General features: G+C 33.5%; 2 protein-coding genes across 3 annotated transcripts in view; one reads left to right on the forward strand and one right to left on the reverse strand.

Annotated features, from left to right (window-relative positions):
- LOC124363231 (chondroadherin-like) overlaps nucleotides 1-27391 on the reverse strand; it is a 307780-nt gene that overhangs the window by 14103 nt on the left and 266286 nt on the right. For both annotated transcript variants that reach the window (XM_046818400.1, XM_046818399.1), the window contains exon 4: nucleotides 3825-3905. The gene's annotated coding sequence lies outside the window, so the exon portion shown is untranslated. The remainder of the gene's footprint in view (nucleotides 1-3824; nucleotides 3906-27391) is intronic.
- Nucleotides 10535-13093, forward strand: LOC124363232. Its single transcript, XM_046818401.1, has 2 exons — nucleotides 10535-10677; nucleotides 12745-13093. Exons 1-2 carry the CDS (start codon nucleotides 10636-10638, stop codon nucleotides 13045-13047), a joined length of 345 nt encoding a protein of 114 aa, XP_046674357.1. The 5' UTR covers nucleotides 10535-10635; the 3' UTR covers nucleotides 13048-13093.

Raw genomic sequence — 27391 nt, forward strand, 5'->3', positions numbered from 1 at the left:
ATTTCAAATTATGTACAATGTTTTAGTAAACAAAATATATTTCTATAGTTAAAATTTGTGCAATTCTTATTTTCATTCAATTCCTTGTTCCTATTGTGCAATTTAATAATATTCATATCAATAAATATTCTACCGAGAAAAAGACGTTGTCACGTAAAATCTTCGCCCGTAAAACCGACTTTACAGGCAACCATAATTGTTTTTTTCTCTGAAATTTATTTGGAATTTTAAAAATTATTCAAAGTAATTCCTTTACATTATCGTAAATATGTCGTTTTTGGCACGTTTATTTTGCGGCTGAAAACAAACTGGGACAGGAATTACCTAAGTTGAGCAATTCCGAACAAATACTGCAGTGCAAAAAACAAGCCTGTGCTACGACAACGTAAACTCAACAAAAGAACTACAAAATAAAGCACTGTATGGGTAGAAAATATATTCTCATGGAATCCGTCTTGCGGAGATGACGATACGTTAGTTATCGAGCTGAAGACGTAGGAAATCAGATTCATTACATTTACCGGCGGCTCCTAGAGTTTGGCAGGGGATTACTCTAATCTTGATTGCTATAGATTTGAAAATGTTTATGTTTTTCGTAGGGCTGGGTGGTTTGATTCAAGATTTTCGAAAGCTTCATTCAAACACATGAAATAGTATTTACAAAAAATGTGTCTGTTCACGTTTCACCATTATTACATGGTGTTAACATATTATGTAATATGTACTCAATATTAGAGGATTATAGATTCTAATTTGAAGGCTCTTTCACACATGCCTTATATAATCCAATAGAAACTAATAGAGATTTAAGGGTTATTCAACCAGAAAATGCGGACTTCTGTACAAATATCTCTCTACCGATAAACTCAGTGGTGCTCATAAACATTGTTCACGATTATTTCCCGATACCAAAGATCTAATATTGTTTTAGATGATTTAAAAAAACGAATTTCACGATAAAATTATAAATCACAATCAGGCGTGCTAGAGGTAAAAGTAGGAAATTTAAAAGTTGAACTCAAAAGTAATATTGTGAACCTGGAAAAAGATTTTTATGCTGGATCGAACAAAATTTTTAACAACTTAACGTCTCATATCGAAAAAGCTGATAACTGACGCAATTAAAGTAGAGAACATTTCGTAACTTTAGCAAATAACAATATTTTGGTTTAAAATCTAGTATTGATATGCATGATTTTGTTATTAGAAAACAAATGTTAAACCCTCTTAAACTAACAGAAAACATCAACCAACATTCTTGGTATAAATGATCCGAATGTTAAATATGCCTTAGATTTTAAGAATTAGCTGTGTTAGTATATTAATTTATCCGTTTGATATTATTTTAAAAGCAATTAGATGTATGAACCATGAACAAGAGGTTCTGGGTCCCGAGATCTCGAGCGCGCTAGTTATTGAGGACATACGAGTTGTTGTCATTGAGTGGTTGGAGTCGTCTTTACACGAGTTGCCAGAGTCTAATGAAACTCCTGTGATCGGTGCACCTTTTCCCGAACCCTTACCCTATTCCTTATTCCTTGTAATTCAGTTTTTCATTTACAACTTCGTTCTCATTAATTCATTCGCAACTTCAATGTCATTAATAGAACATTACACTTACAAACACCCCACATTATTCCTTAGAAAAGTCTCTCCATCAACTTCTACAACAAAAAAGGCCCAAATAATGCTCCTAACTATAAACGATGGACGCGCACACTAACAACACTACACAATCTGCACAGCCATTCAAAACTTCAAAAATATACTCTTTCGCCGATGAAAAATATCGTTTCCTTCCAAAATCATCCTTGTAATAGTAAAAATAATATACGAAATAGGTGTATGAAACACCTAAATCTAAGAAACTACGAAATAAACTCATACAATTTAATAAAACTCTTATACAATTACGAAACAAACATAATTTGTATTATATTAATAGTATATTTAAAGAGTATATCAGTTTTCTTGGAGTATACATACGCACATTTATTACGAACAATATTGTTACCTATGATATTAAGTTTAATTTAAAATTTGCAGACATTCCTAACGAGTATATATCACATTTAGAGAAAAGAATTGAAAATTTATATAATTACGGGTACAGCAAAAGTCGTGATTTTGGAACCCTTTTTAAGCAATATTATTCAATCATTAATGTGGTTCTAGATAGATTCTTTACAAAGACTCCATATAGAATCACTTTATAGATTGTATAATATTGTCTTTTTTCTAAGGATTATTCATTTGATTTCAGACATTTGTCATATAATTGTAATAATTGTTCATTCGATTTCAGACATTTTCATTATATTTCAAAGATTTTTTTAAATATGGAATTAAAGAGTAACTTCAAAAAAAGTTTTTTAATTTAAATTCTTTGGTATAAAATGGACTTACAAGAGTTGAATGAAGTTGGTGATTAAAATTTAAATGATATAAGAAATTAATTGATTTAGAATAAAATAAGAAATATAAAATTGTGAATTTGGAGAAAACTAAAGATAAATATGGATTAACAATCATTGCAAAACAGGACGATTCCAAAGTGCATTTTCCAAATGGATTTCTTAAAGTTCTAAATTTCAAGAGAATTAAATATATAAATAAAAATGATAAATTAACTATTAAATATAAAGAATGCGTCACGATTAACCTTTATTCATTGATTATTTTCAAATTTTATATTAAAAGATTTTAAAGAGTTTTGATTAGATTTCAAAGATTTTTCATTAAAACAGTTTAAGAAATTAGAAGTAAAGCTGAGTAGTAAAACAGTAACAGTTCGGTTATTTTTTTCATTGAATTTACTGTTTGATTTCTCAGATTCGTTTATGGTCCTTTGAACAGTATTTTATACTCAATTTCTGTTTGCCTTCAAAAGTCCTCTAGAATCCCCATATTCATATGTACGAACTTTGATTTAGTAGGAATATAGCTAAAAATGTATCCAGTAGGATTATACCTAAAAGTTTATCCAATAGAATTATAGCTAAAAGTTTATCCAGTAGGATGTTACCTAAAGGTTTATCCAGTAGGATTATACCTAAGAGTTTATTCAGTAGAATCATAGCTAAAAATTTATCCAGTAGGATGATACCTAAAGGTTTATCCAGTAGGATTATACATAAGAGTTTATTCAGTAGAATTATAGCTAAAAGTTTATCCAGTAGGATGATACCTAAAGGTTCATCCAGTAGGATTATACTTAAGAGTTTATTCAGTAGAATTATGGCTAAAAGTTTATCCAGTAGGATGATACCTAAAGGTTTATCCAGTAGGATTATACCTAAATGTTTATTCAATAGAATTAAAGCTAAAATTTTATCCAGTAGGATGATACCTAAAGGTTTATCCAGTAGGATTATACCTAAGAGTTTATTCAGTAGAATTATAGCTAAAATTTTATCTAGTAGGATTATAGCTATGAGTTTATACAGTACGATTATAGGTAAACGTCAATCCAGTAAGTTATTGTTTATCCGGTAAAAATATTGTTACGCAATTTATCCAATAGAATTATAGCTAAACGTTAATTAAGTGCTAAAATATATATACAATATAGAACAAAACCATTTGTCAACAATGAAATTGCAACTACTAGTGAGAGCTGTTAAATATGTTACGAGACAGCTCGTACATTGTAAATGCATATGTTTATATATACATAGAATTAAACTTATTATTATCAAGCTACGTTTCAATATTAATTTTACAATATGTACACATAATAATATTAAATATTAATGACTATATTTAAAAATATTCCATTGGAGTATTATAATATCATGCGAAAAAACAAGTCTTATTCCTCGTACCTTGTGCAGTTTAAGTATTATGATAGTGAACCGCTCATACAGTAGGAATATGATTCAGTATCTCTTTGTTGAAAACTCTCCCTGAAACATATGAACAAACACCCATTACCATACTGATATGATAAGATGATCTTCTGCAACGTGTGCAGGTTAAGTATTCTGATAGTGAACCGCTCATACAGTAGGAATATGATTCAGTGTCTCTGTGTTGAAAACTCTCCCTGAAAACATATGAACAAACACCCATTACCATACTGATATGATAAGATGATCTTCTGCAACGTGTGCAGGTTAAGTATTCTGATAGTGAACCGCTCATACAGTAGGAATATGATTCAGTGTCTCTGTGTTGAAAACTCTCCCTGAAACATATGAACAAACACCCATTACCATACTGATATGATAAGATGATCTTCTGCAACGTGTGCAGGTTAAGTATTCTGATAGTGAACCGCTCATGTAGTAGGAATATGATTCAGTGTCTCTTTGTTGAAAACTCTCCCTGAAACATATGAACCCATTACCACACTGATATGATAAGATGATCTTCTGCAACTTGTGCAGGTTAAGTATTATGATAGTGAACCGCTCATGCAGGAGGAATATGATTCAGTGTCTCTGTGTTGAAAACTCTCCCTGAAACATATGAACCCATTACCATACTGATATGATAAAATGATCTTCTGCAACTTGTGCAGGTTAAGTATTCTGATAGTGAACCGCTCATGCAGGAGGAATATGATTGAGTATTTCTGTCCTGCAACCACTCCCTGAAAAATCATAACAGGCACTCATTAATATAGGTACCATTCTCTGTTCCTTGTACAGTGTAAGTATTATTATTTTTATAAGGTCATCCTGATTTTTTAAATCATTAGGCAGTCAGTTGTTTACTGCTGTTATTTCTAGTTGCATGTGAATGTTGAGTTTATCTCTAGTTCACCTTCCTTGTAGTACAGCATATGGTAACTGGCTATGTCACAGACTTGACTCCTGGAATTCATGTTCGGCTAAAGAGATCAGACAGTCGGCGACGAAAAAGCTCGAAATTAACTCTTTACATAGTTTCGAAATCAGAGACATCTAGACTACATTATCTCGTAAGGTGCATAATTGAGTGCTCTAAGATGTTTTAAAGACGATATCTAAGGAAGGAGGATCAACAGACTTTTATACACATAACGTGACTATAGGGGAAGTGTTATTTCAACGTGAATGTTCAGAACCAGTTCAGATTACAAACGCTGCACTATGATAAGTAAACTGGAGCAAAACTCAACATTTACATTGAATTAACATTTCCCGCCGCAACTACGTTTAGTTTTTAGTTTTTAAATTTATGTATTACTTATACATATAATCATTGATGGGTTTCATCGTATGTTATCGTTTTCAAAATCGTCCAACTCTTATAATAGTGTAATTTTTGCTCGCAGTTTATGCTTTATGTTTAAACTTCTAATAGTGTAGTACAGTTAAATTATGATATTAACTTAACATGGTCGTACAAATTACGGATACCACATTATTTGCTTTCTGACGTAATTCTTTGAAAATGTAGATTCATTCATATGCAACTCCAACCACCTGCCTCCATGTGAGAAAATGGGAATAGTAATAAACTTGTTTATTTAATTTGCTGACTGAATCGAGTGAACATAATTGCAAATATGCTAACACGGGATTTACATGCGACTATTTCGATCAAATAATCGGCTATCGAACTGATCATCCCTTGAGAATTAAGGTATGAGCAGACCTCTAAAACCGGGCAATGTTGTGAAACTTACATCAAATTAAATCCTTTTTGATATCGTTTAATTAGGTATTAAAAGTTTTAAAATTAAATATTTAAAAATATTCCGAATATTATATTTATTTACTCTATTTTATGACTACATTTTGTTAAGGCAACATAAGATTATACAGCACAACATTATTTTAAGTAATAATTAGTAGTTAGTAACACATTATAAGTACTGACTATGTGATTTCAGTAAAAAACTGTTAAGGTAAAGGTGAATTACGCAAAAATTAATAGTCTACGTTTTGAATGTACATTATTTTAAGTTAATATTAGTAGTTAGTAACATATTATAAGTACTGATTATGTGATTTCAGTAAAAAACTGTTAAGGTAAAGGTGAATTACGCAAAATTAATAGTCTACGTTTTGTTAAGGCAACATAAGATTATACAGCACAACATTATTTTAAGTTAATATTAGTAGTTAGTAACACATTATAAGTACTGATTATGTGATTTCAGTAAAAAACTTGTTAAGGTAAAGGTGAATTACGCAAAAATTAATAGTCTACGTTTTGTTAAGGCAACATAAGATTATACAGCACAACATTATTTTAAGTTAATATTAGTAGTTAGTAACATATTATAAGTACTGATTATGTGATTTCAGTAAAAAACTGTTAAGGTAAAGGTGAATTACGCAAAATTAATAGTCTACGTTTTGTTAAGGCAATATAAGATTATACAGCACAACATTATTTTAAGTTAATATTAGTAGTTAGTAACACATTATAAGTACTGATTATGTGATTTCAGTAAAAAACTTGTTAAGGTAAAGGTGAATTACGCAAAAATTAATAGTCTACGTTTTGTTAAGGCAACATAAGATTATACAGCACAACACTATTTTAAGTTAATATTAGTAGTTAGTAACACATTATAAGTACTGATTATGTGATTTCAGTAAAAAAACTTGTTAAGGTAAAGGTGAATTACGCAAAATTAATAGTCTACGTTTTGTTAAGGCAACATAAGATTATACAGCACAACATTATTTTAAGTTAATATTAGTAGTTAGTAACACATTATAAGTACTGATTATGTGATTTCAGTAAAAAACTTGTTAAGGTAAAGGTGAATTACGCAAAAATTAATAGTCTACGTTTTGTTAAGGCAACATAAGATTATACAGCACAACATTATTTTAAGTTAATATTAGTAGTTAGTAACACATTATAAGTACTGATTATGTGATTTCAGTACAAAACTGTTAAGGTAAAGGTGAATTACACAAACATTAACGGTCTACGTTTTGAATGTACATTATTTTATCTGGCGTCTTTAACTTTTTGTATTGGCGGCCATTCCATAAATAGTTACAGGGTGTGTATAAAATGTCGGAAAATTTCAAAATATTATTTTTCGTATCTGAAATTCAATGTTAGAATACAAATTCTTTTACGACATTAAATACTTTCAACTAATCATCTTTCTCATAAATCTCATATCTTTGTTATATATTTAAAATTGTTCAGTGATACTAAAATCAGTTACACTACGTTGTTACTGATCTCTTACTCAAGTGAATAACATATTACATAACTAAAACCTAGGTCAATATATTTGTTTAAATTTTAACCAAGATTTTATTTACGTGTTTGGTTATTTCGTCGTCTGAGGAACATATGAGATTGCGGATCCTAAAACTTAATGTTACTGGTTTTTTGTTTTACTGAATTAAAAATGACTGGAAAATCCTGTTTCCTTCATAATCCTTCTTTTGTTAAAAACAAACTCGAAACAACGAATGTCAATGTGTCAATACAATTTGTACTCACCTAATTAACTGTATGAACTGCCATAACATTAAAATACTTCGTAATTTTGATGTGAATAGGTCCTACTATTTCATCAACCCCTTTACCACAATATTTATTACTGACGGATGTTTCCTTAGGCAAAACTGAGTACATATGACCATCGATATCCCAACACACACACACACACACACACACACACACACACACACACACACACACACACACACACACACACACACACACACACACACACACACACACACACACACACACACACACACACACACACACACACACACACACACACACACACACACACACACACACACACACACAGGACAACTCACATTAGTGTAAGGCGGATCATTAATATTAAATAAACAGGATCAAACTCTTAATCAGGTAATTGCATAGTGAAAAAATTCAGGTTGCATGACAGCAGACATTACCCAAGGTATCGAGACCCGAAAGTCCTCCACAGCATGATAAAGCACCGCCACCGCCACCGCTACGTGGCGTGAGGCACGGAACTGTCAGGGCTCAGTGCGGTGGATAAGCTATAAAAAACAGTGATGAATAAAACTACAACTGTTTCCGGAATGAATTTATTGCGTGACATACAAATAATTTGAAACGGTTGCTGGATTTTCGTTGATTTGTATCACATAGAATTTATCTTGCTACTATTTAGATTGCATTAGAAACGCTTTATTTATTCATTTGACTGAAACCAAAATACGAACCGTGTTATGTAATTAAAATATACCGAAAATATATGAGTATTGTCTAATTAGGGACTGTACCTATTATATTATAAAGTGATCAACTAAATAATGCACATAACGTATCTATGGCAGGAAGGGTTGATTCAATTGAATTTTAAGTTTAGCTCCAGTTCATCTTCGTTTTATTGTAGCGTCTCATATCTGACGCTACCTCAGATTTGACTCCTAGAATCTGGAATCATATTCGTCTGAAGAGATTCAAAGAAATTCAACGACGAAGAAGCTCAGAACGAAAAACTTACATCGTTTCACATCAGAGACACCTATAAATAGGTGAATTGGTAGTCTCGTTGTCTCTTCAGCTACACACGTTAGTGCAATACAGTACTCTGATACACATATCTATGTTATGTGTAGAAAACTCGGATGCTCCACCGTACATTGAGATCGTGTCCATCACATCATAGTATCCGTAGTTTTGAGCTACCAGATTCCAGGAGTCAAGTCTGAGACAGCGTCAGATATCAGACGCTGCAATTAAAGGAAGGTGAATTAAAAATGACTGGAAAATCCTGTTATGAATGGAGCTAAACTCAAAATTCAAATTAATACTATTATAAAATCCTGAAATAGATGAGTATTGTTTTTGATACACTACGATTGTAGTTCCTAGTAAATTATTTATTTGGTTCATTTTAATGAGAAAGAAGTGCAGATTTCTTTACTTATAATATGATGGATTAATACACTTTTCGACTGAGTAAATGTTACTTTACACATGGCTAATAACATGAAGAAAGTCTACGTCCTCAGATCTTACAACGCAAAGAAGTCAACTGAAAACGGCCGTAAAGCATGATATGGAATTGTATGCGGTGTTGGACTGTATAAGGGAAAGTAAATTCAATTAGTCAAGTAGTAATTTTGAAAGGTTTTCTGTCTTGTGTTTCAGACCTTCTATTTATAGTTCCATGAAAATGTTTGCTCTTAGTACCTAAAGATATTTCTATTATTTTTAGGCGTTCTTAACAAATATCCCAAGAATGATATTTCTTATGAACCCTTCATTCTATATTCTCTGCCATTATACAGAGCAGTACGTCCGAAACGCTCACCAGTTCATTATCCAAACTCCTCAATTACTAGGAGAGCCAGGATGCGCTAACTTCGATTATCGATATCTTTGTCAATCGGAGATTTATGATTTCTTTGTAATCTTTAATTATTACAATTCACTTACAATCCTTCATTCTATAATCTCTTCCTTTATACAGAACAGTAGGACTGACTCTCAGGCAATTTCACTCTCCAGACCCTCCCCCCCATTATTAGAAGAACCAAGATGCGCGAACTACGATTCTTAACATCTTTGTCAGTCAGAGATTTATGATTTATTTGTAATCCTTGATTATTACAATTCACTTGCGACTCTTCATTCTATATTCTCTGCCATTATACAGAACAGTACGTCCGAAACGCTCACCAGTTCATTCTCAAGACTCCTCAATTACTAGAAGAACTAGGATGCGCCAACTTCGATTCTCGATATCTTTGTCAGTCGGAGATTTATGATTTCTTTGTAATCCTTGATCATTACAATTCACTTGGAACCCTTTATTCTATAATCTCTTCCTTTATACAGAACAGAAGGTCTGACTCTCAGGCAATTTCACTCTCCAGACCTCCCCCCTATCCTGTTACTAGAAGAACCAATATGCGTGAATTTCGATTCTCAACTCCTTTGTTAGTCGGAGATGATTTCTTATGATTTCTTTGTGGTCCTTGAGTATTAAAATTTACTTGCAACCATTTATTTTTTAGTCTTTTCCTTTATAGAAGTATAGTATGTATGAATCTCTATATTAAGTGTGAATCTCACACCAGTTTATACTTTAGACTCCTCATTTATTCCGAGAGCTACGAAACATACTCATTAAGTTTTCCTCCGGGTAACTTTGTTATTCAGCTAGACCTCCGGCAAGCTGTTGTGAAATATCATTGACTATTCGGTCTCCTCTGGTATTCAGGGAATTTTAAAACGTAAACGGACATGGGTTAATATGTATCGGGCGAATTAAATTATAAATATACGCTATTAAAAGTTAAAAAAATAAAAATAATTGAGGAAACGAGGCTGCAGAAATTGAGCGGCTAATCTGCAATAATTTCATATTCACAATTACCAAACTAGAACACTATTTGTCTTGACATTTTATGGGCGTTTCAATATGTGTAATTCTTCGTGACTTCATGAACAGTCCTTATTATGCGTATTAAAGCAATATACACATACGACGGCTTCCTATTTATTGTCAAGAGTATTACATGCACATATTGTTATGCAAATAACATTTTACTAACTAAAGTGCATTCAAACCGTTATTTTAAATGAGTAGTTAACATTTTCATGTATAATAGACACAGGCCATTAATTATTGCCACATAATGATTGATAAAGACTTCTAAAACCTGTTATGTTATAATAAAAGCCATTTACTCAACAATATTAGACGAATTAAATATGAACTGTATTTTAAAATTCATACTTCTCTTTTTTGGAGTGGTGAGTATTCAATATGATATGAAGTAAGAATTATGTGATATATTAGCTTTATTTTTTTCCTAAATTACGGTCGAATTTAAAGTAAAATAACTAACGCTTTTTATAGTTTCACTCTATATAAGCCATTGAACATTGAACGTGAGCAAATCTTTCTTGTGAAACCACTGAACCGATTTAAACAAACATTTCAGATATGTCTTGTTTCGCTCAACTTAAAAGATAAGGTAGTTTTTATCTCGATTAATAAACATAAATTTTTATTGGAAAATTAGATTTTTTTATAGTTAACGAGTTGAATCCTCTTCTACAGTCCGTTAAATGGAATAAACTGATCTGTGCAAACATAGTTTTATGACATTACAACCATATTTTTAGTTCATTTAACTAAAATTGTCTACCTTGTTTACATTTATAGTCTTGGAAGCATAGAGTAAGCTTGATACTTCTTTCATAACTTCTATTATCAACCTTTTCTGCAAAATTTTATAAAAATATACTTTTAACTGTACTTTTTAGTTAATGTTAACTGTGCAGTGCTCGGTTAGTACTATGATGGTGATATAAGAGAGTTACTATCTAATCATTACTATATACTTACAGTATGATTAAAACTCATCTTAGTTGTCTTTTAACAGAAATAGACTTGTCTGTCCTGTATGTGTATACTATTTTCTTGATCCCGAGAAGAATCTATTATGGAAACAAAAATGTAATACTAGATAAAATGAAATGGCTACACATATACACTTTCTGACGGATTTTTTAAAGATCGTGGCAACAAGGCAAAACTCAAAATTGGTGACAGAAATATAATTCACTCGAGCCAGAAGTGCTCATACAGGTGCAAAGTCTAAAAAATTGCAGGCAAGGCAGCGGGTAACTACTATGATATTTATATAGTTCTCATGTTAAAAGTAAAGTTAAAATTAAAGTGTCCACGGAATACTTATACTCATATCTAAATTCTTGATACTCGAAACAATAGCATCACTGTCACTAAACGTATAATTTCTTATTTATGATATGATTGTTACGTGAATCAGTTTCTCATAAATTTATATAATGAGGACATTATGGACTGTATTAATTATGTGAATTAAAACACAGAAGAATCGTCTATACTACACCATTGTCTCAGTTAAACATCCTCACTTATGTGTAAGGTATATCTTCAGCGTACTAAAACAGTTTTATTACTTTTATCTCAAATAAATTGATAACATAAGTGTACTTGAAACTACAAATATAGACATGTCTCAGGTCGTTTGAATAATTAGATTTCAAATCATAAAATCAATAAACTTACCTGTTGACAGGGGCAATAAATTTTTCATAAAGAAGTAGCCTGACAATTACTCTGTCATTCACAATCCAGAAAAGTATGGCCAAATGCAAAATCGCACACAATATTTTTATTCGCTCGAGATAGTTAAATAACTTTTTTTTAATATACAAACAAGATTATTTTGTTTTATCCGGAGGACAATATATTTGGGAGAGTTTTTCTTACCGGGGACCTGAAAAAACAGCATTATTAGAAATAAAAGAGTTTTAGAAAATTACGTCGCTATTACAAATGGTTCTTGTTTTCTGTCTATCAAAAGGAACGGAAGTCGGCGAGAAGAAGGCCACTCTTCCTGTAGTTACTAGGTTTTGTAATAGTATTTAGTAGTAACAAATTTAAAGATAACGGTTTGAGTGCTCACGTGATCTGAGCTTAATTTTGGATACTATCTCGTGGATGTGTGTTACCAAGCCGATCGTCATAATGTAGTAAACTAAATAAAGTCTGGTCTTTCTAATAATGTAATTATATTAAGTCCCCTGTAAGAAAAACTCTTCAAAAACTAGTTGACTCTGGATAATATCAAAGTACCGAAACAAGAATGGTAACACAATATTTGCTGCAGATTACTAGTAATCAGATGCTACTGCCAAATGCTTCACTTTCTACAGGTGCTACCGTTTAATATAAAGCAAAAAGTTCTTCTACTCACCGGAAAATTTAAACCTATTTCATAATTGTTCTTTCGCCACAAAAATTAGAGGGTTTTATTGTTTTTACAGATATCAACGCAAGGAATATCACAGCACCAATCGACCGAAGACTTTAAACTGACTCATATACTGCACAAGGTAGACGATGCCGTCAAAGACCTGTATCTGAGAGCCTTTTCGTACACAGACTGCAAGACTGACGTATTCGGGTATTTGCTTTGGGCGTCGAACAAGAAAGGAAGTTGCAGACACGCCTCCGAGAATGATGCGGACATTTTTCAGCAGAGCGTGTGCAAGACAATTCTACCGATCATAACAAACAAAACGTTGGTCGTAAGGAATCAGCTCCCTGTGAATTGTGTGCGTAAATAATGAATACATAATTGTAAATACTGAATAAATTTTGTGCCACAGAATATTTTAGAAAGAAAAATTGTTTTGGTCCTTCCACCTTTTGTTTTTGTTATGCTTTACCTCTTTACTCTAAACATATCAGAATTTCACATAACTCAATGACTAATCCATTAGGACCGTAAATATGGTAACTTCAATTGTATCTCTTTGTGCAGTTTTTAACCAAATCCCGGTTTATGTCTTTGCTTTCAATAAAAGAAATTTTACATACGGGAAGAAATCTTAAACAGGCTCCAAATTCCGAGGAAAATGTCATGTTTGTTGCCAACAATATACAAAAATTAACCTACGGAATGAAAAATAAAAATATGAAAGTGAGTAATTACGCAAAAGACAGTTTTTTAGTACATCTGCGCGAAACATATTATAATATACATCACAAAGTTAAATGCACGCCAGATTTTGGCACAGCGTGGAATGCATAACGATTGGCGCACAGGGGAAACCACCTTGCCCCGGTGAGTGACTTCGAATGGACCAATGTTTGCAATTTTTCATATACAAACCAGATAAGTAGAGAGGAAAGAGCATTTTTAGAGAAGACGTTAGCAGCATTCAAAAGCTTAAGAACTGAGCCAGTTATCACGGAGGCAGTGCGCTAGCTGCTGAATTGTTGCATAGTGCACAAGGTTCTCAAATTTAGAGAACTAAAGAACTTCAGAAAGAAACTGCTGCATCGGGAGGAGGTCTGTCAACGAAGCACCCGACAAGATGGAAGGCTTTACTTTCTGAAAGGGAAGCTGGAAGTTGGAAGAAGAGGCTTCTTTTATACTGTTCCCAGAATTTGAAATTGTCTTCCCGAACATTACATTTTGCTTGTCTTTTAAAGACAAAATTATGGTAATTTTAATCAATACCAACTAGTTTGTGGGTGCTGAGCTTTGATATAGGTAGTTTTCTTAGTATTAATTTTTGACATAAATGTTGTAAAATAAAGACATTGCGGAGTTTACAAGCCACTTTATCTTTAAACACATTTACAAAGTTAGATCTGAGGTGCTCAGAGAACACGTTTGATTAAATTATAACGCTTATAACATCCTCGGACATCATTGTAATGAGGCATACAGTATGGAACCATTAATACGTCATAAATAGAACAGCTGGTGGCAGTACTGCAGCATAGACTGAAATATCCTCGGACATCTTTGTAATGAGGCATAAAGTATGGAACCATTAATACGTCATAAATAGAACAGCTGGTGGCAGTACTGCAGCATAGACTTAAATATCCTTGGACATCTTTGTAATGAGGCATACAGTATGGAACCATTAATACGTCATAAATAGAACAGCTGGTGGCAGTACTGCAGCATAGACTTATATATCCTTGGACATCATTGTAATGAGGCATACAGTATGGAACCATTAATACGTCATAAACAGAACAGCTAGCTGGTGGCAGTACTGCAGCATAGACTTAAATATCCTTGGACATCATTGTAATTAGGCATACAGTATGGAACCATTAATACGTCATAAACAGAACAGCTAGCTGGTGGCAGTACTGCAGCATAGACTTAAATATCCTTGGACATCATTGTAATGAGGCATACAGTATGGAACCATTAATACGTTATAAATAGAACATCTTGTGGCATAGACTGAAATATCCAGTATAAAGTCCTCAGGAAATACTAATTTTTAGACAGAACTTTAATAATAGCAAACAAAGCGGTCTACTCGAGCGAGATGTAACAGATAACGCGGAAGATACCTTGACCAGAAACATGTGCATCAACCACTCCGTGCACCACGCTCAACTCCACCCTACTGTTATGTTTCTTTCCATTATTTTAAATGTTTAATCTTGAAGACCAAACGAAGTAAACTTTTAATTAATTTATTATCTGAGTGTGTGTGTGTTTGTGTGTGGGGAAGGTTTACTTTGTTTTCATTTACTCTTTATTGTACGTAATCGTGCGAAACGCGTTAGGCTTAAGAATGTAATAGATTGTTCTATGCTGAAAATACATTATAGAAGAATTAACAAACAAATGCTTTAATATATGAAAATTAACTAACGATAAACCGAATAAATCGATTGTTAAACTATAATACACTCAAAGCTTGCACAAGGGCCAGGAGAGATGAAAGGAAGGAATGGAGCGGTGTTAATTACTTCTATTGATTTCCTAAGCTCCAAGCAAAACGCTTGTGAAGCAGTTAATTTACAATCGACCCACCTCAAGACAACTGGTTTATATATCGATTTTCAGACCAGCTTGGTTGATTAGGTTGAATTTTCACACATCAATTAAACCTAAATAGTATTACTTCATGTGAAAAGTAATATTACCAGATGTGTATTTAACATTTTTCATATGACTATAGTAAAATAAATATGTGTTCCCATACTAGGAATATGTGGCTGTATCATTATAACATTTTATATTAAGTAGTATGTTATATATTACTTCAACATAAAAGTTAATTTTGAATTGAATATTATTTTCGATACCTTATCCTTACGTAGATGGTGCAAGGGATTGAAATACGAGACTGGTTTAATGACACCGCAGGATGTAATGGATTACGTCAAGTCACATTTGGCATTTAAATACGAGACTGGTTTAGTTACACCGCATTATGTGATGAAGTACGTCATGTTAAATGTGGCATTGAAATATGAGACTGGTTTAGTGACACCGCAGGATGTGATGGAGTACGTCATGTTAAATGTGGAATTGAAATATGAGACTGGTTTAGTTACACCGCAGGATGTGATGGAGTACGTCATGTCAAATTTGGCATTGAAATATGAGACTGGATTAGTGACACCGCAGGATGTGATGGAGTACGTCACGTTAAATGTGGCATTGAAATATGAGACTGGTTTAGTTACACCGCAGGATGTGATGGAGTACGTCATGTTAAATGCGGCATTGAAATACGAGACTGGTTTAGTTACACCGCATTATGTGATGAAGTACGTCATGTTAAATGTGGCATTGAAATATGAGACTGGTTTAGTGACACCGCAGGATGTGATGGAGTACGTCATGTTAAATGCGGCATTGAAATACGAGACTGGTTTAGTGACACCGCAGGATGTGATGGAGTACGTCATGTCAAATGTGGCATTGAAATATGAGACTGGTTTAGTTACACCGCAGGATGTGATGGAGGATGTCATTTTAAATGTAGTAAACTTTAAAAATGTTAATATAGACTGATTTTCAAAACAGTAGAGCGTACAAAATTGTAATTTTTAAGCTAATCTCTACAGAAATTTAAGTTACGGCTTGTTTATTAGTTTTATTTTTAAGAAAGAAAACAAAAATTTGTATTATTATAATTTTTTAAGTCACCATCGTTTCACAGAACCATATTTATAATAATGTTTTATAAAATTAATGATATTTAAAAAAAATGTAATTATACTGGTAAAACATTTTCAAATGAATGTTGTTTTGCACATAGGTTTCCTGTATTTTAAGTACAGTTTTGATATCCTAATCTTTCATCCTTAAACAGTAGTTGTGTAAGAGTCCGTAACTAGGAGTACTCTCATTCTTCCTTCAACAAGATGATTGGACACACTACATGCAGTACTTGCTCAGCCTGGGTGATGCTGCTGCAGAGGCACTGATTCGTTCCAGTTACCAATAAATTACGAAGAAGCCTGTTAATAGCAAATTATTTAGGAATTTTGTGTAAGTAGGAATTATTATTGTGGGATGTGATTTGGTGGTGCTGTTGGATTGTTTCCATCCATATAATAGTAATATGGTGGTTAAGCGGTGCCTAAACTGTATAGAGATGGGTGTGTGTGTGTGTGTGTGTGTGTGTGTGTGTATGCATATGTATGCGTATCATGTATGTAAGTATATGTATATACAATTTTTACAATGTATTTTGTAATACTTAAACAGATCTTTGGTAAATCTTTATGTTAAAATATGGTATACAATTACAATTACGATTACAATTAAGAACAATTAAGTACAATTAAGAAAAGACTGATTGATGGACTCCTCCCCTTACACAGACCTATAGTCTATATGGGGAATTATTCATTTAAATTATGGAAGTGTATATGTTATTGTTTTGTGTGTATGAATAAAAAGATTTTGATTTGATTTGATGTACAAGCTCTATTGTATGTCCTTGCTCCATGGTGGAATATACTTGGCTTCTTAATATCATTATTCAGTAACAAATTATAAATTTTTAATTTATAATTATAAGCGGTGTTGTAAATTACGAATATTATCAGAAGCCCACGTTTCTGAGCTATATTTTTTTTCCTTGTACCAGGTTAGAATATACTTGGCCTGTTAATAATGTCATCCAGTAAGAAATCATAAATTTGTAATTCGTAATTAAAATCGGTGATTTAAATTATGAATATTATCAAATCCCACCTGTCTGAGCTCTTTTGTATTTGCTTCCTCCACGATTGAATATACTTGGCCTTTTCTTAATAACTTTATTCATTGATCAATTGTATTTTATTGCTCCAGGGTGGAATATACTTGGCCTCTACCTAATAACTTTATTCAGTAACAAGTCATAAATTTGTAATTCCTAATTATAATCGGTGATTTAAATTAAGAATATTATCAAATCCCATATGTCTGAGATCTATTGTATTTTATTGTTCCAGGGTGGAATATACTTGGCCTCTTCTTAATAACTTCATTCAGTAACAAACATTAAATTTATAATTTATAATTATAATCGGTGAAGTAAATTACGAATATTATCAGAAGCTCACATGTCTGAGCTCTATTGTTTTTTCTTATAACAGGGTAGAATATACTTGACCTGTTATTAACGTCATTGAGTAAGAAATTTAATCATAAATTTGCAATTCGTAATTGAAATCGGTGATGTAAATTACGAATATTGCCAGAAGCTCACATGTCTGAGCTCTATTGTTTTTCCTTGCACCAGGAAAAACCAGCTAAAAACTAAGTTAGGTGAATCTCATGTCATAATCTCAAAGTTCTCTATATTCACATTAGGTAGCTACGATAGAAAGGGTTGATTCAGTTTGAATGTTGAGTTTAGCTCCAGTTTACTTTGCTTCTATGTCACCGTCTGGTCTCTGATGCTGTCTCAGACATAACCCTAGAATCTGAAGTCATGTTTATCTGAAGGATCCGAAGAATGCCTGTGACTAAGAAGCATAAAACGACCTTACAACGTTTCGACATAAGAGAAACGTATACACATATAAAGTGACAGTCTCGTTGTCTCATCGTGTGCACAATTGGGTGCACTGCGATGTTTCCAAAACGATATCTCCAAGCACGGTATAGCAACCAAGCTTTCTACACATAACATAGATGTGGTAGGAAGGGTTGATATAATTATAAAGGTTTTCTATATTATCTAATCTATGCGTCATACAAAGGTCAAGCTGGATTTTCGTTTTATTTTACAGAAGTTTTGTGAGCATTTCTTCTTGAGTGTACGTATAAAATTATGATTACAGCTGGTTATATTTTTAGTTGTAAAGTGTTTTTAGTGTTTTAATCATGTCTTGCTATTTAAATGTTACAAAAATCACCCTTACAAGGCATGCCATATAGGAAAGTTGCAGAGATGATAGATGTGCATCATTCGAAAATTATTAGAGCTGTAAGACAGCTACAGGAAACCTGGATCTGACGAGAGAAGGCCCAAGGCCCGCCTAGTGAAACAAACCTGAAATGTTCAGAGCCAGATTCCCTACCAGCATACCTCTGCAGGGACTGGAAATGTGCAAATGTCGATTAGTACGGTAAGGAGACTTCTATGTTAGCCAGCAGGAGGTCAGCTACAGGAAACCTGGATCTGACGAGAGAACGCCAGGAGAAGGCCCGCCTAGTGAAACAAACCTAAAAGGTTCAGAGCCAGATTCCCTACCAGCACATCTCTGCAGGGAATGGAAATGTGCACATGTCGATTAGTACGGTAAGGAGACTTCTATGTTAGCCAGCAGGAGGTCAGCTACAGGAAACCTGGATCTGACGAGAGAACGCCAGGAGAAGGCCCGCCTAGTGAAACAAACCTAAAAGGTTCAGAGCCAGATTCCCTACCAGCATACCTCTGCAGGGACTGGAAATGTGCACATGTCGATTAGTACGGTAAGGAGACTTCTATGTTAGCCAGCAGGAGGTCAGCTACAGGAAACCTGGATCTGACGAGAGAACGCCAGGAGAAGGCCCGCCTAGTGAAACAAACCTAAAAGGTTCAGAGCCAGATTCCCTACCAGCATACCTCTGCAGGGACTGGAAATGTGCACATGTCGATTTAGTACGGTAAGGAGACTTCTATGTTAGCCAGCAGGAGGTCAGCTACAGGAAACCTGGATCTGACGAGAGAACGCCAGGAGAAGGCCCGCCTAGTGAAACAAACCTAAAAGGTTCAGAGCCAGATTCCCTACCAGCACATCTCTGCAGGGAATGGAAATGTGCACATGTCGATTAGTACGGTAAGGAGACTTCTATGTTAGCCAGCAGGAGGTCAGCTACAGGAAACCTGGATCTGACGAGAGAAGGCCAGGGCAAGTCCCGCCTAGTGAAACAAACCTACACGGTTCAGAGCCCAGATTCCCTACCAGCATATCTCTGCAGGGACTGGAAATGTGCACATGTCGATTAGTACGGTAAGGAGACTTCTATGTTAGCCAGCAGGAGGTCAGCTGCAGGATCTCGTATAACCAGGTAGTCTTGTCGCTCGACTTGCATTTGCACGTGATCACGTTAACTGGACTCTCGAGTAGGAATACAGCTTTTATTTACCGATGAAACCAGAGTAAGTTGAAAAGATCTAGACGTAAAAAGAGCAAGTATATAAAAGTAGAAAGAGATGTTGTCAACTGTACTTTGTTCGAATGGAGGTGCGTATGGAGGTGGCTTTATGATGTTTTGGGGAGGCATAAGTTTATGAGGCATACTCATTTTATTGGTGGTGCTAGGTATTGTCAACAGGATATTGTTGCACAAGAGGATTAGTTACAAAAAGACAAAATAAATAAGGAACATATTTCATCTGTACTCCGTGTTGTAAAAAACACTTTTACCTAATTTGTATTAATAAAACTTTTTTCATATAAACGTCATTCTTCTTTCATATGTAGGATACGTTCTCACCAAAGAAGCACAATTTAGATAAATATATTCTCTTTTCCTGTTAAATGTAGATAACATTAGAGTGAATGAAAATAACCAATTGGCTCGATATTTAGCACAGCAGTACACACACACATTTTTTATTATTGTAGTCGCGGATTCAGATTCTGGAGGTCACGGCCGCATAAATGCAAAAGAACTCCCTAAAATTGGGTATTCCGTCCTTGGACTGCCCTCAAACAAAACATAATTAATCTAAGGTTGAAAACTCAGTTTAGACCACGCCGGAGCTCGGCGGACTGGTGTGCCGTGGTTGGCGGTATTAAAGGAAATCGATAAACCCTTTGTTAAAGCCGCTCCTCTGCGGTTTAAAGATAACCCAGTAATGCCTCACATGTTACTATTATCGGGAAAAGTTTACCCTATCAAATAAGCGTTCCTTATACAACTTCCATTTTATACAACTAATGGAATGTAATTTCTATTTACTTCATTTTTATTTAACAAACTCTTAACATTTTCAGAATTATATATATCTCATTACAGTATATTATCCATTCTCAACACGTCATTGATTTTATCATTACCTACATCATTATTAGCAGTTTTTAGACCTAAAAACTGCTGGGCTTGAAACTAACTACTTGGCTACATATAGAATTAAAAGTTGGAAATGTACACATTTTGTGTTTATTGACAAATAAATAGACACAATAAATTCGGCAAAATAATACTGACCACACAAACACACACACGCGCGCGCTCACACACATAATTTTATTCCATTTACGGTAAGTAATACGTCTGTATAGTATATCTGGAATAACACTTTGACATCACAATTACATTATATGTAAGGTTTCTCGATCTTAAACGACTAGAAATCTTGCATACTACCATTGAGACAGTTACAATAATCATGAAAAACTCAATGGTTACGAAAAAAAGATTGTAGTTACGCATGAAACACCGGAGAGAGTAAGGGTATTATTATTCCCCGTTGAACTTAGCTTTATTTGATATTCCGGAGACAACCACGTCATCAGATAACATCTCAGTCTTCATAGTCGCCACTACGTGCTCAATGCCTCGTCTAAATGTATTACAATAATAAACTTAACAGGATGGTATAATAAGTTCTTTTAGTAGTGACCTATTATATATTAAAATATCGTTTATTATTATCAAAAAGGATATGTTATTACACGAACTAGACTACCCCAGTCAGTAGTGCCATTAAATCATAGGGATGTTCAAATATAATTAATTGTAAAACGTGAGAATATGTAGAATATAGTTTATTCATATAACTAGGGTATATTATTATACGAACTAGACTACCCCAATCAGTAGTGCCAGTCAATCATAGCGATGTTCAAATATAATTGTTTTGAAACGTGAGAATATGTAGAATATCGTTTATTCATATCATATAGGGTATATTATTACACGAACTAGACTTCCCCAGTCAGTAGTGCCAGTCAATCAAAGCGATATTCAAATATAACTGTTTGTGAAGCATGATCCTGTATAGAACATCGTTTGTTATTATCATCTAGGGTATAATATTACAAGAACTAGACTACCCCAATCAGTAGTGCCAGTCAATCATAGCGATGTTCAAATATAATTGTTTGTGAAGCGTGAGAATATGTAGAATATCTTTCATTCATAGCATCTAGGGTATATTACAACACGAACTAGACTTCCCCAGTCAGTAGTGCCAGTCTATCATAGCGATGATCAAATATAATTGTTTGTGAAGCATGAGCCTGTATAGAACATCGTTTGTTATTATCATCTAGGGTATAATATTACACGAACTAGACTACCCCAATCAGTAGTGCCAGTCAATCATAGCGATGTTCAAATATAATTGTTTGTGAAGCGTGAGAATATGTAGAATATCGTTTGTTATTATCAACTAGGGTATATTATTACACGAACTAGACTACCCCAGTCAGTATGGTCAGTCGATCATAGCGATGTTCAAATATAATTGTTAGTGATGCGTGAGCATGGGTAGAACATCGTTTATTATTATCAACTAGGGTATATTATTACACGAACTAGACTACCCCAGTCAGTAGTGCCAGTCGAACATAGCGATGTTCAAATATAATTGTTTGTGAAGCATGAGCCTGTATAGAACATCGTTTGTTATTATCATCTAGGGTATAATATTACACGAACTAGACTTCCCCAGTCAGTAGTGCCAGTCAATCATAGCGATGTTCAAATATAATTGTTTGTGAAGCATGAGCCTGTATAGAACATCGTTTGTTATTATCATCTAGGGTATAATATTACACGAACTAGACTTCCCCAGTCAGTAGTGCCAGTCAATCATAGCGATGTTCAAATATAATTGTTTGTGAAGCGTGAGAATATGTAGAATATCTTTTATTCATATCAACTAGGGTATATTATTACACGAACTAGACTTCCCCAGTCAATAGTGCCAGTCAATCAAAGCGATGTTCAAAAATAATTGTTTGTGAAGCGTGAGCATGTGTAGAACATCGTTTGTTATTATCAACTAGGGTATATTATTACACGAATTAATAATAATAATAATAATAATTTTATTTTCCATTCGTTAATTTACATGAATATAACATAATATGTCCTTGGAAATAACTGACCACAGTTACAAGTATGTGTGGCCAGTGAGAATTATTAAATATAAACAAATTTACAACATCCTTAAACTAATTATATAAATACACAGTACAAAAATGATAAATGAGTCCAGTCTTGATACATCCAAAGACACTCTCTGTGGCGCTTGGTTTACTTATAAAATAACTAATATATGTACAGATTATATTCCTATAATAGGTGGTACTGCAGTTCAACTTAACATTTCTCACATAGTATACGTACTTATATTTACAATTTTTAGAAGAAAAATAAAACAACAGACGAGAAAAAAAAATTTAATTAGTTTCGACATATGTACAGAATTTATACCAAGCAAACATTCATAAAGTCTACATCTTGTTTTAAAAATAACCACTCTTTTAATTTTCCGGAAAATATTTTTAAGTTTATACAACTTTTTACCTCATGTGGTAATTGATTAAAGTACTTAGGCCCTATATATTGGAAAGAATGTTTAAAAATACTTTTTGTAACTTTTGGAAGTTTGAATATTCTATTTGATCCACTTCTTGTATTGTGCATTAAATTTGTTGTTCCAGTGTTTCCACTTTTAAGATAAAATATTCTTAAGACTTTGTAAATAAATAGATGTTGAACAGGAAGTATCTTTAATGTGCAGTATAGTGGAAATGAACTGTCTCTCTTTTTTTACATGTAATTATTCTGATAAGGTAATTTTGGGATTTTCTTATCCTCAAAATATAAGTCTTGTAAGTACCTCCCCAACAATGTATAGCATACTGAATTCTCGAGTGTACCAGCGCAAAATAAAGCATTTTTAAGGTTGTTTCGTTGCAAAAGTTTCTTAAGTAGTAAAATGTCCTTATCATTGATTTAATTTTACTGTGAACAGTTATTGAGTGTCTTTCCCAATTTAATTGTTCGTCCAGCACAACTCCCAGATATTTAAAATATTTTACCTTTTCTATGGTTTGATACTTTTGGTTTTGAGTACAATTATCTATGTTGTATACTATATCAGAGGGAAAATCAAAATTTGTATGACTGAAATTAACGTACTTAGTTTTACTGACATTTACTTGCATTTTGTTTTTCACACACCAATTTTTTAAAGTGTTGAGGTCTTCTGTAATAAGTTGCCAGGCGATAGCGGCGTCTGTGAATGAATAAAAGAACGCGATATCGTCAGCAAAAGCACATATTTGCCCATGAAAAGGAAGTTTTAACAGGTCATTTATAAAAATTAGAAATAGGATTGAAGAGGTCACTGACCCTTGTGGTACTCCAGCCTTGACAAAGTAAGGGTTACTAAACCTATCTTTAATCTTAACCTGTTGGACCCTATTGCTTAAAAAGCTTTTAAACCAGTTAAGAGCGATTCCTCTTACTCCTGCATGTTCCAATTTTTCCAATAAGATGTTATGGTCAACATAATCAAAAGCTTTTTTAAAGTCAATAAATAGACCTGTGGCTTTCTCTTTTTTATTTAAGCTACAATATATTTGTTCTGTAATTGCAAAGTATTGCTTCTTCAGTTGATTTTCCTTTTCTAAATCCAAACTGGCAGGGACTAAAAAAAATTGTTTCTTTCCAAAAAGCTTATTAATCTTGATTTAATTATTTTCTCAATTATTTTAGAAAAAACTGATAGCAAGCTTATTGGTCTTAAATTTTCAAGTTTATAGGATGAATCCTTCTTGAATATGGGAACAACAGTACTTAATTTAAGTCTTTCGGGAAAAGTACCTTCATTAAAACTTAAGTTAACAATGGGGACTAGGCAAGGAAAGAAATGTCTGAGGTGCAGAAGTGTGCAGGTGAGTTGGACCTTGGGTTGAGATAAGATAAGAGTTGATTGACTCTGCCACTTGTCTTGCATCAGACACAACTTCCCCGTTATCTAACTTGATCTTATCTACAGATTTACGATTTGCCGCTCCACTCAAATTATTTATAATTTTCCAGCACTGTGCTTGGTCACCTATGCAACTGGTTAACTTTGTACTGTAAAAATTCTGCTTGGTTAAATTAATATCATTTTTTAGTTTTTCAGTAAATCTGTTATAATATTTTTTAAACTTTAGATCATAAGGTCGTTTCTTTAATATTGAATATAGGTTTCTCCTTCTTTTTAATCGATTTAATAAATTATGATTCATCCAAGGTGTGATAGCCTTTGCTTTGTTTAATCTAGAAGGCACAGCAACTGTTTTACAACTATTTATATTTAAAGATAATATCTCACAAAATTTATTATAACTTAAATTAACATCATTTAATACAAAACATTGCATCCAGTCAATTTCATGGTATTAGACTACCCCAATCAGTAGTGCCAGTCAATCATAGCGATGTTCAAATATAATTGTTTGTGAAGCATGAGTTTGTATAGAACATCGTTTGTTATTATCATCTAGGGTATAATATTACACGAACTAGACTACCCCAATCGGTAGTGCCAGTCGAACATAGCGATGTTCAAATATAATTATGTTTGTGAAGCATGATCATGTGTAGAATATCGTTTGTTATTATCAACTAGGGTATATTATTACACGAACAAGACTACCCCAGTCAGTAGTGCCAGTCGAACATAGCGATGTTCAAATATAATTATGTATGTGAAGCGTGAGAATATGTAGAATATTGTTTCTTCATATCAACTAGGGTATATTATTACACGAACTAGACTACCCCAGTCAGTAGTGCCAGTAGAACATAGCGATGTTCAAATATAATTATGTATGTGAAGCGTGAGAATATGTAGAATATTGTTTCTTCATATCAACTAGGGTATATTATTACACGAACTAGACTTCCCCAGTCAGTAGTGCCTGTTAATCAAAGCGATGTTCAAATATAATTGTTTGTGAAGCGTGAGCATGTGCAGACAATCGTTTGTTATTATCAACTAGGGTATATTATTACACGAACTAGACTACCCCAGTCAGTATGGTCAGTCGATCATAGCGATGTTCAAATATAATTGTTAGTGATGCGTGAGCACGGGTAGAACATCGTTTATTATTATCAACTAGGGTATATTATTACACGAACTAGACTTCCCCAGTCAGTAGTGCCTGTCAATCAAAGCGATGTTCAAATATAATTGTTTGTGAAGCGTGAGCATGTGCAGACAATCGTTTGTTATTATCAACTAGGGTATATTATTACACGAACTAGACTACCCCAGTCAGTAGTGCCAGTTAATCAAAGCGATGTTCAAATATAATTGTTTGTGAAGCATGAGCCTGTATAGAACTTCGTTTGTTATTATCATCTAGGGTATAATATTACACGAACTAGACTACCCCAATCAGTAGTGCCAGTCGAACATAGCGATCTTCAAATATAATTATGTTTGTGAAGCATGATCATGTGTAGAATATCGTTTGTTATTATCAACTAGGGTATATTATTACAGGAACTAGACTAACCCAGTCAGTAGTGCCAGTAGAAACATAGCGATGTTCAAATATAATTATGTTTGTGAAGCGTGAGAATATGTAGAATATCGTTTCTTCATATCAACTAAGTTATATTATTACACGAACTAGACTACTCCAGTCAGTATGGTCAGTTGATCATAGCGATGTTCAAATATAATTGTTTGTGAAGCGTGTGAATGTGTAGACAATCGTTTATTATTATCAACTAGGGTATATTATTACAGGAACTAGACTACCCCAGTCAGCAGTGCCAGTCTATCATAGCGATGTTTAAATATAATTGTTTGTGAAGCGTGTGAATGTGTAGAACATCGTTTATTATTATCAACTAGGGTATATTATTACACGAACGAGACTTCCCCAGTCAGTAGGGCCATTAAATCATAGCGATGTTCAAATATAATTGTTTGTGAAGCGTGAGAATATGTAGAATATCGTTTATTCATATCAACTAGGGTATATTATTACACGAACTAGACTACCCCAGTCAGTATGGTCAGTCGATCATAGCGATGTTCAAATATAATTGTTTGTGAAGCGTGAGCATGTGCAGAACATCGTTTATTATTATCAACTAGGGTATATTATTACACGAACTAGACTACCCCAGTCAGTATGGTCAGTCGATCATAGCGATGTTCAAATATAATTGTTTGTGAAGCGTGAGCATGTGCAGAACATCGTTTATTATTATCAACTAGGGTATATTATTACACGAACTAGACTACCCCAGTCAGTATGGTCAGTCGATCATAGCGATGTTCAAATATAATTGTTTGTGAAGCGTGAGCGTGTGCAGAACATCGTTTGTTATTATCAACTATGGTATATTATTACACGAACTAGACTACCCCAGTCAGTATGGTCAGTCGATCATAGCGATGTTCAAATATAATTGTTTGTGAAGCGTGAGCATGTGCAGAACATCGTTTATTATTATCAACTAGGGTATATTATTACACGAACGAGACTTCCCCAGTCAGTATGGTCAGTCGATCATAGCGATGTTCAAATATAATTGTTTGTGAAGCGTGAGCATGTGCAGAACATCGTTTATTATTATCAACTAGGGTATATTATTACACGAACTAGACTACCCCAGTCAGTATGGTCAGTCGATCATAGCGATGTTCAAATATAATTGTTTGTGAAGCGTGAGCATGT

The sequence above is a fragment of the Homalodisca vitripennis genome, chromosome 5 (genome assembly GCF_021130785.1).
Source record: "Homalodisca vitripennis isolate AUS2020 chromosome 5, UT_GWSS_2.1, whole genome shotgun sequence".
Lineage (NCBI taxonomy): Eukaryota > Metazoa > Arthropoda > Insecta > Hemiptera > Cicadellidae > Homalodisca > Homalodisca vitripennis.

Excerpts from the sequence above, each read along its gene's own strand:
- LOC124363232 (XM_046818401.1), top strand. The coding sequence starts at position 10,636 with ATGAACTGTATTTTAAAATTCATACTTCTCTTTTTTGGAGTG. Across the intron at positions 10,678-12,744 it reads TACTTCTCTTTTTTGGAGTG|ATATCAACGCAAGGAATATC; the intron begins GTGAGTATTCAA and ends TTGTTTTTACAG.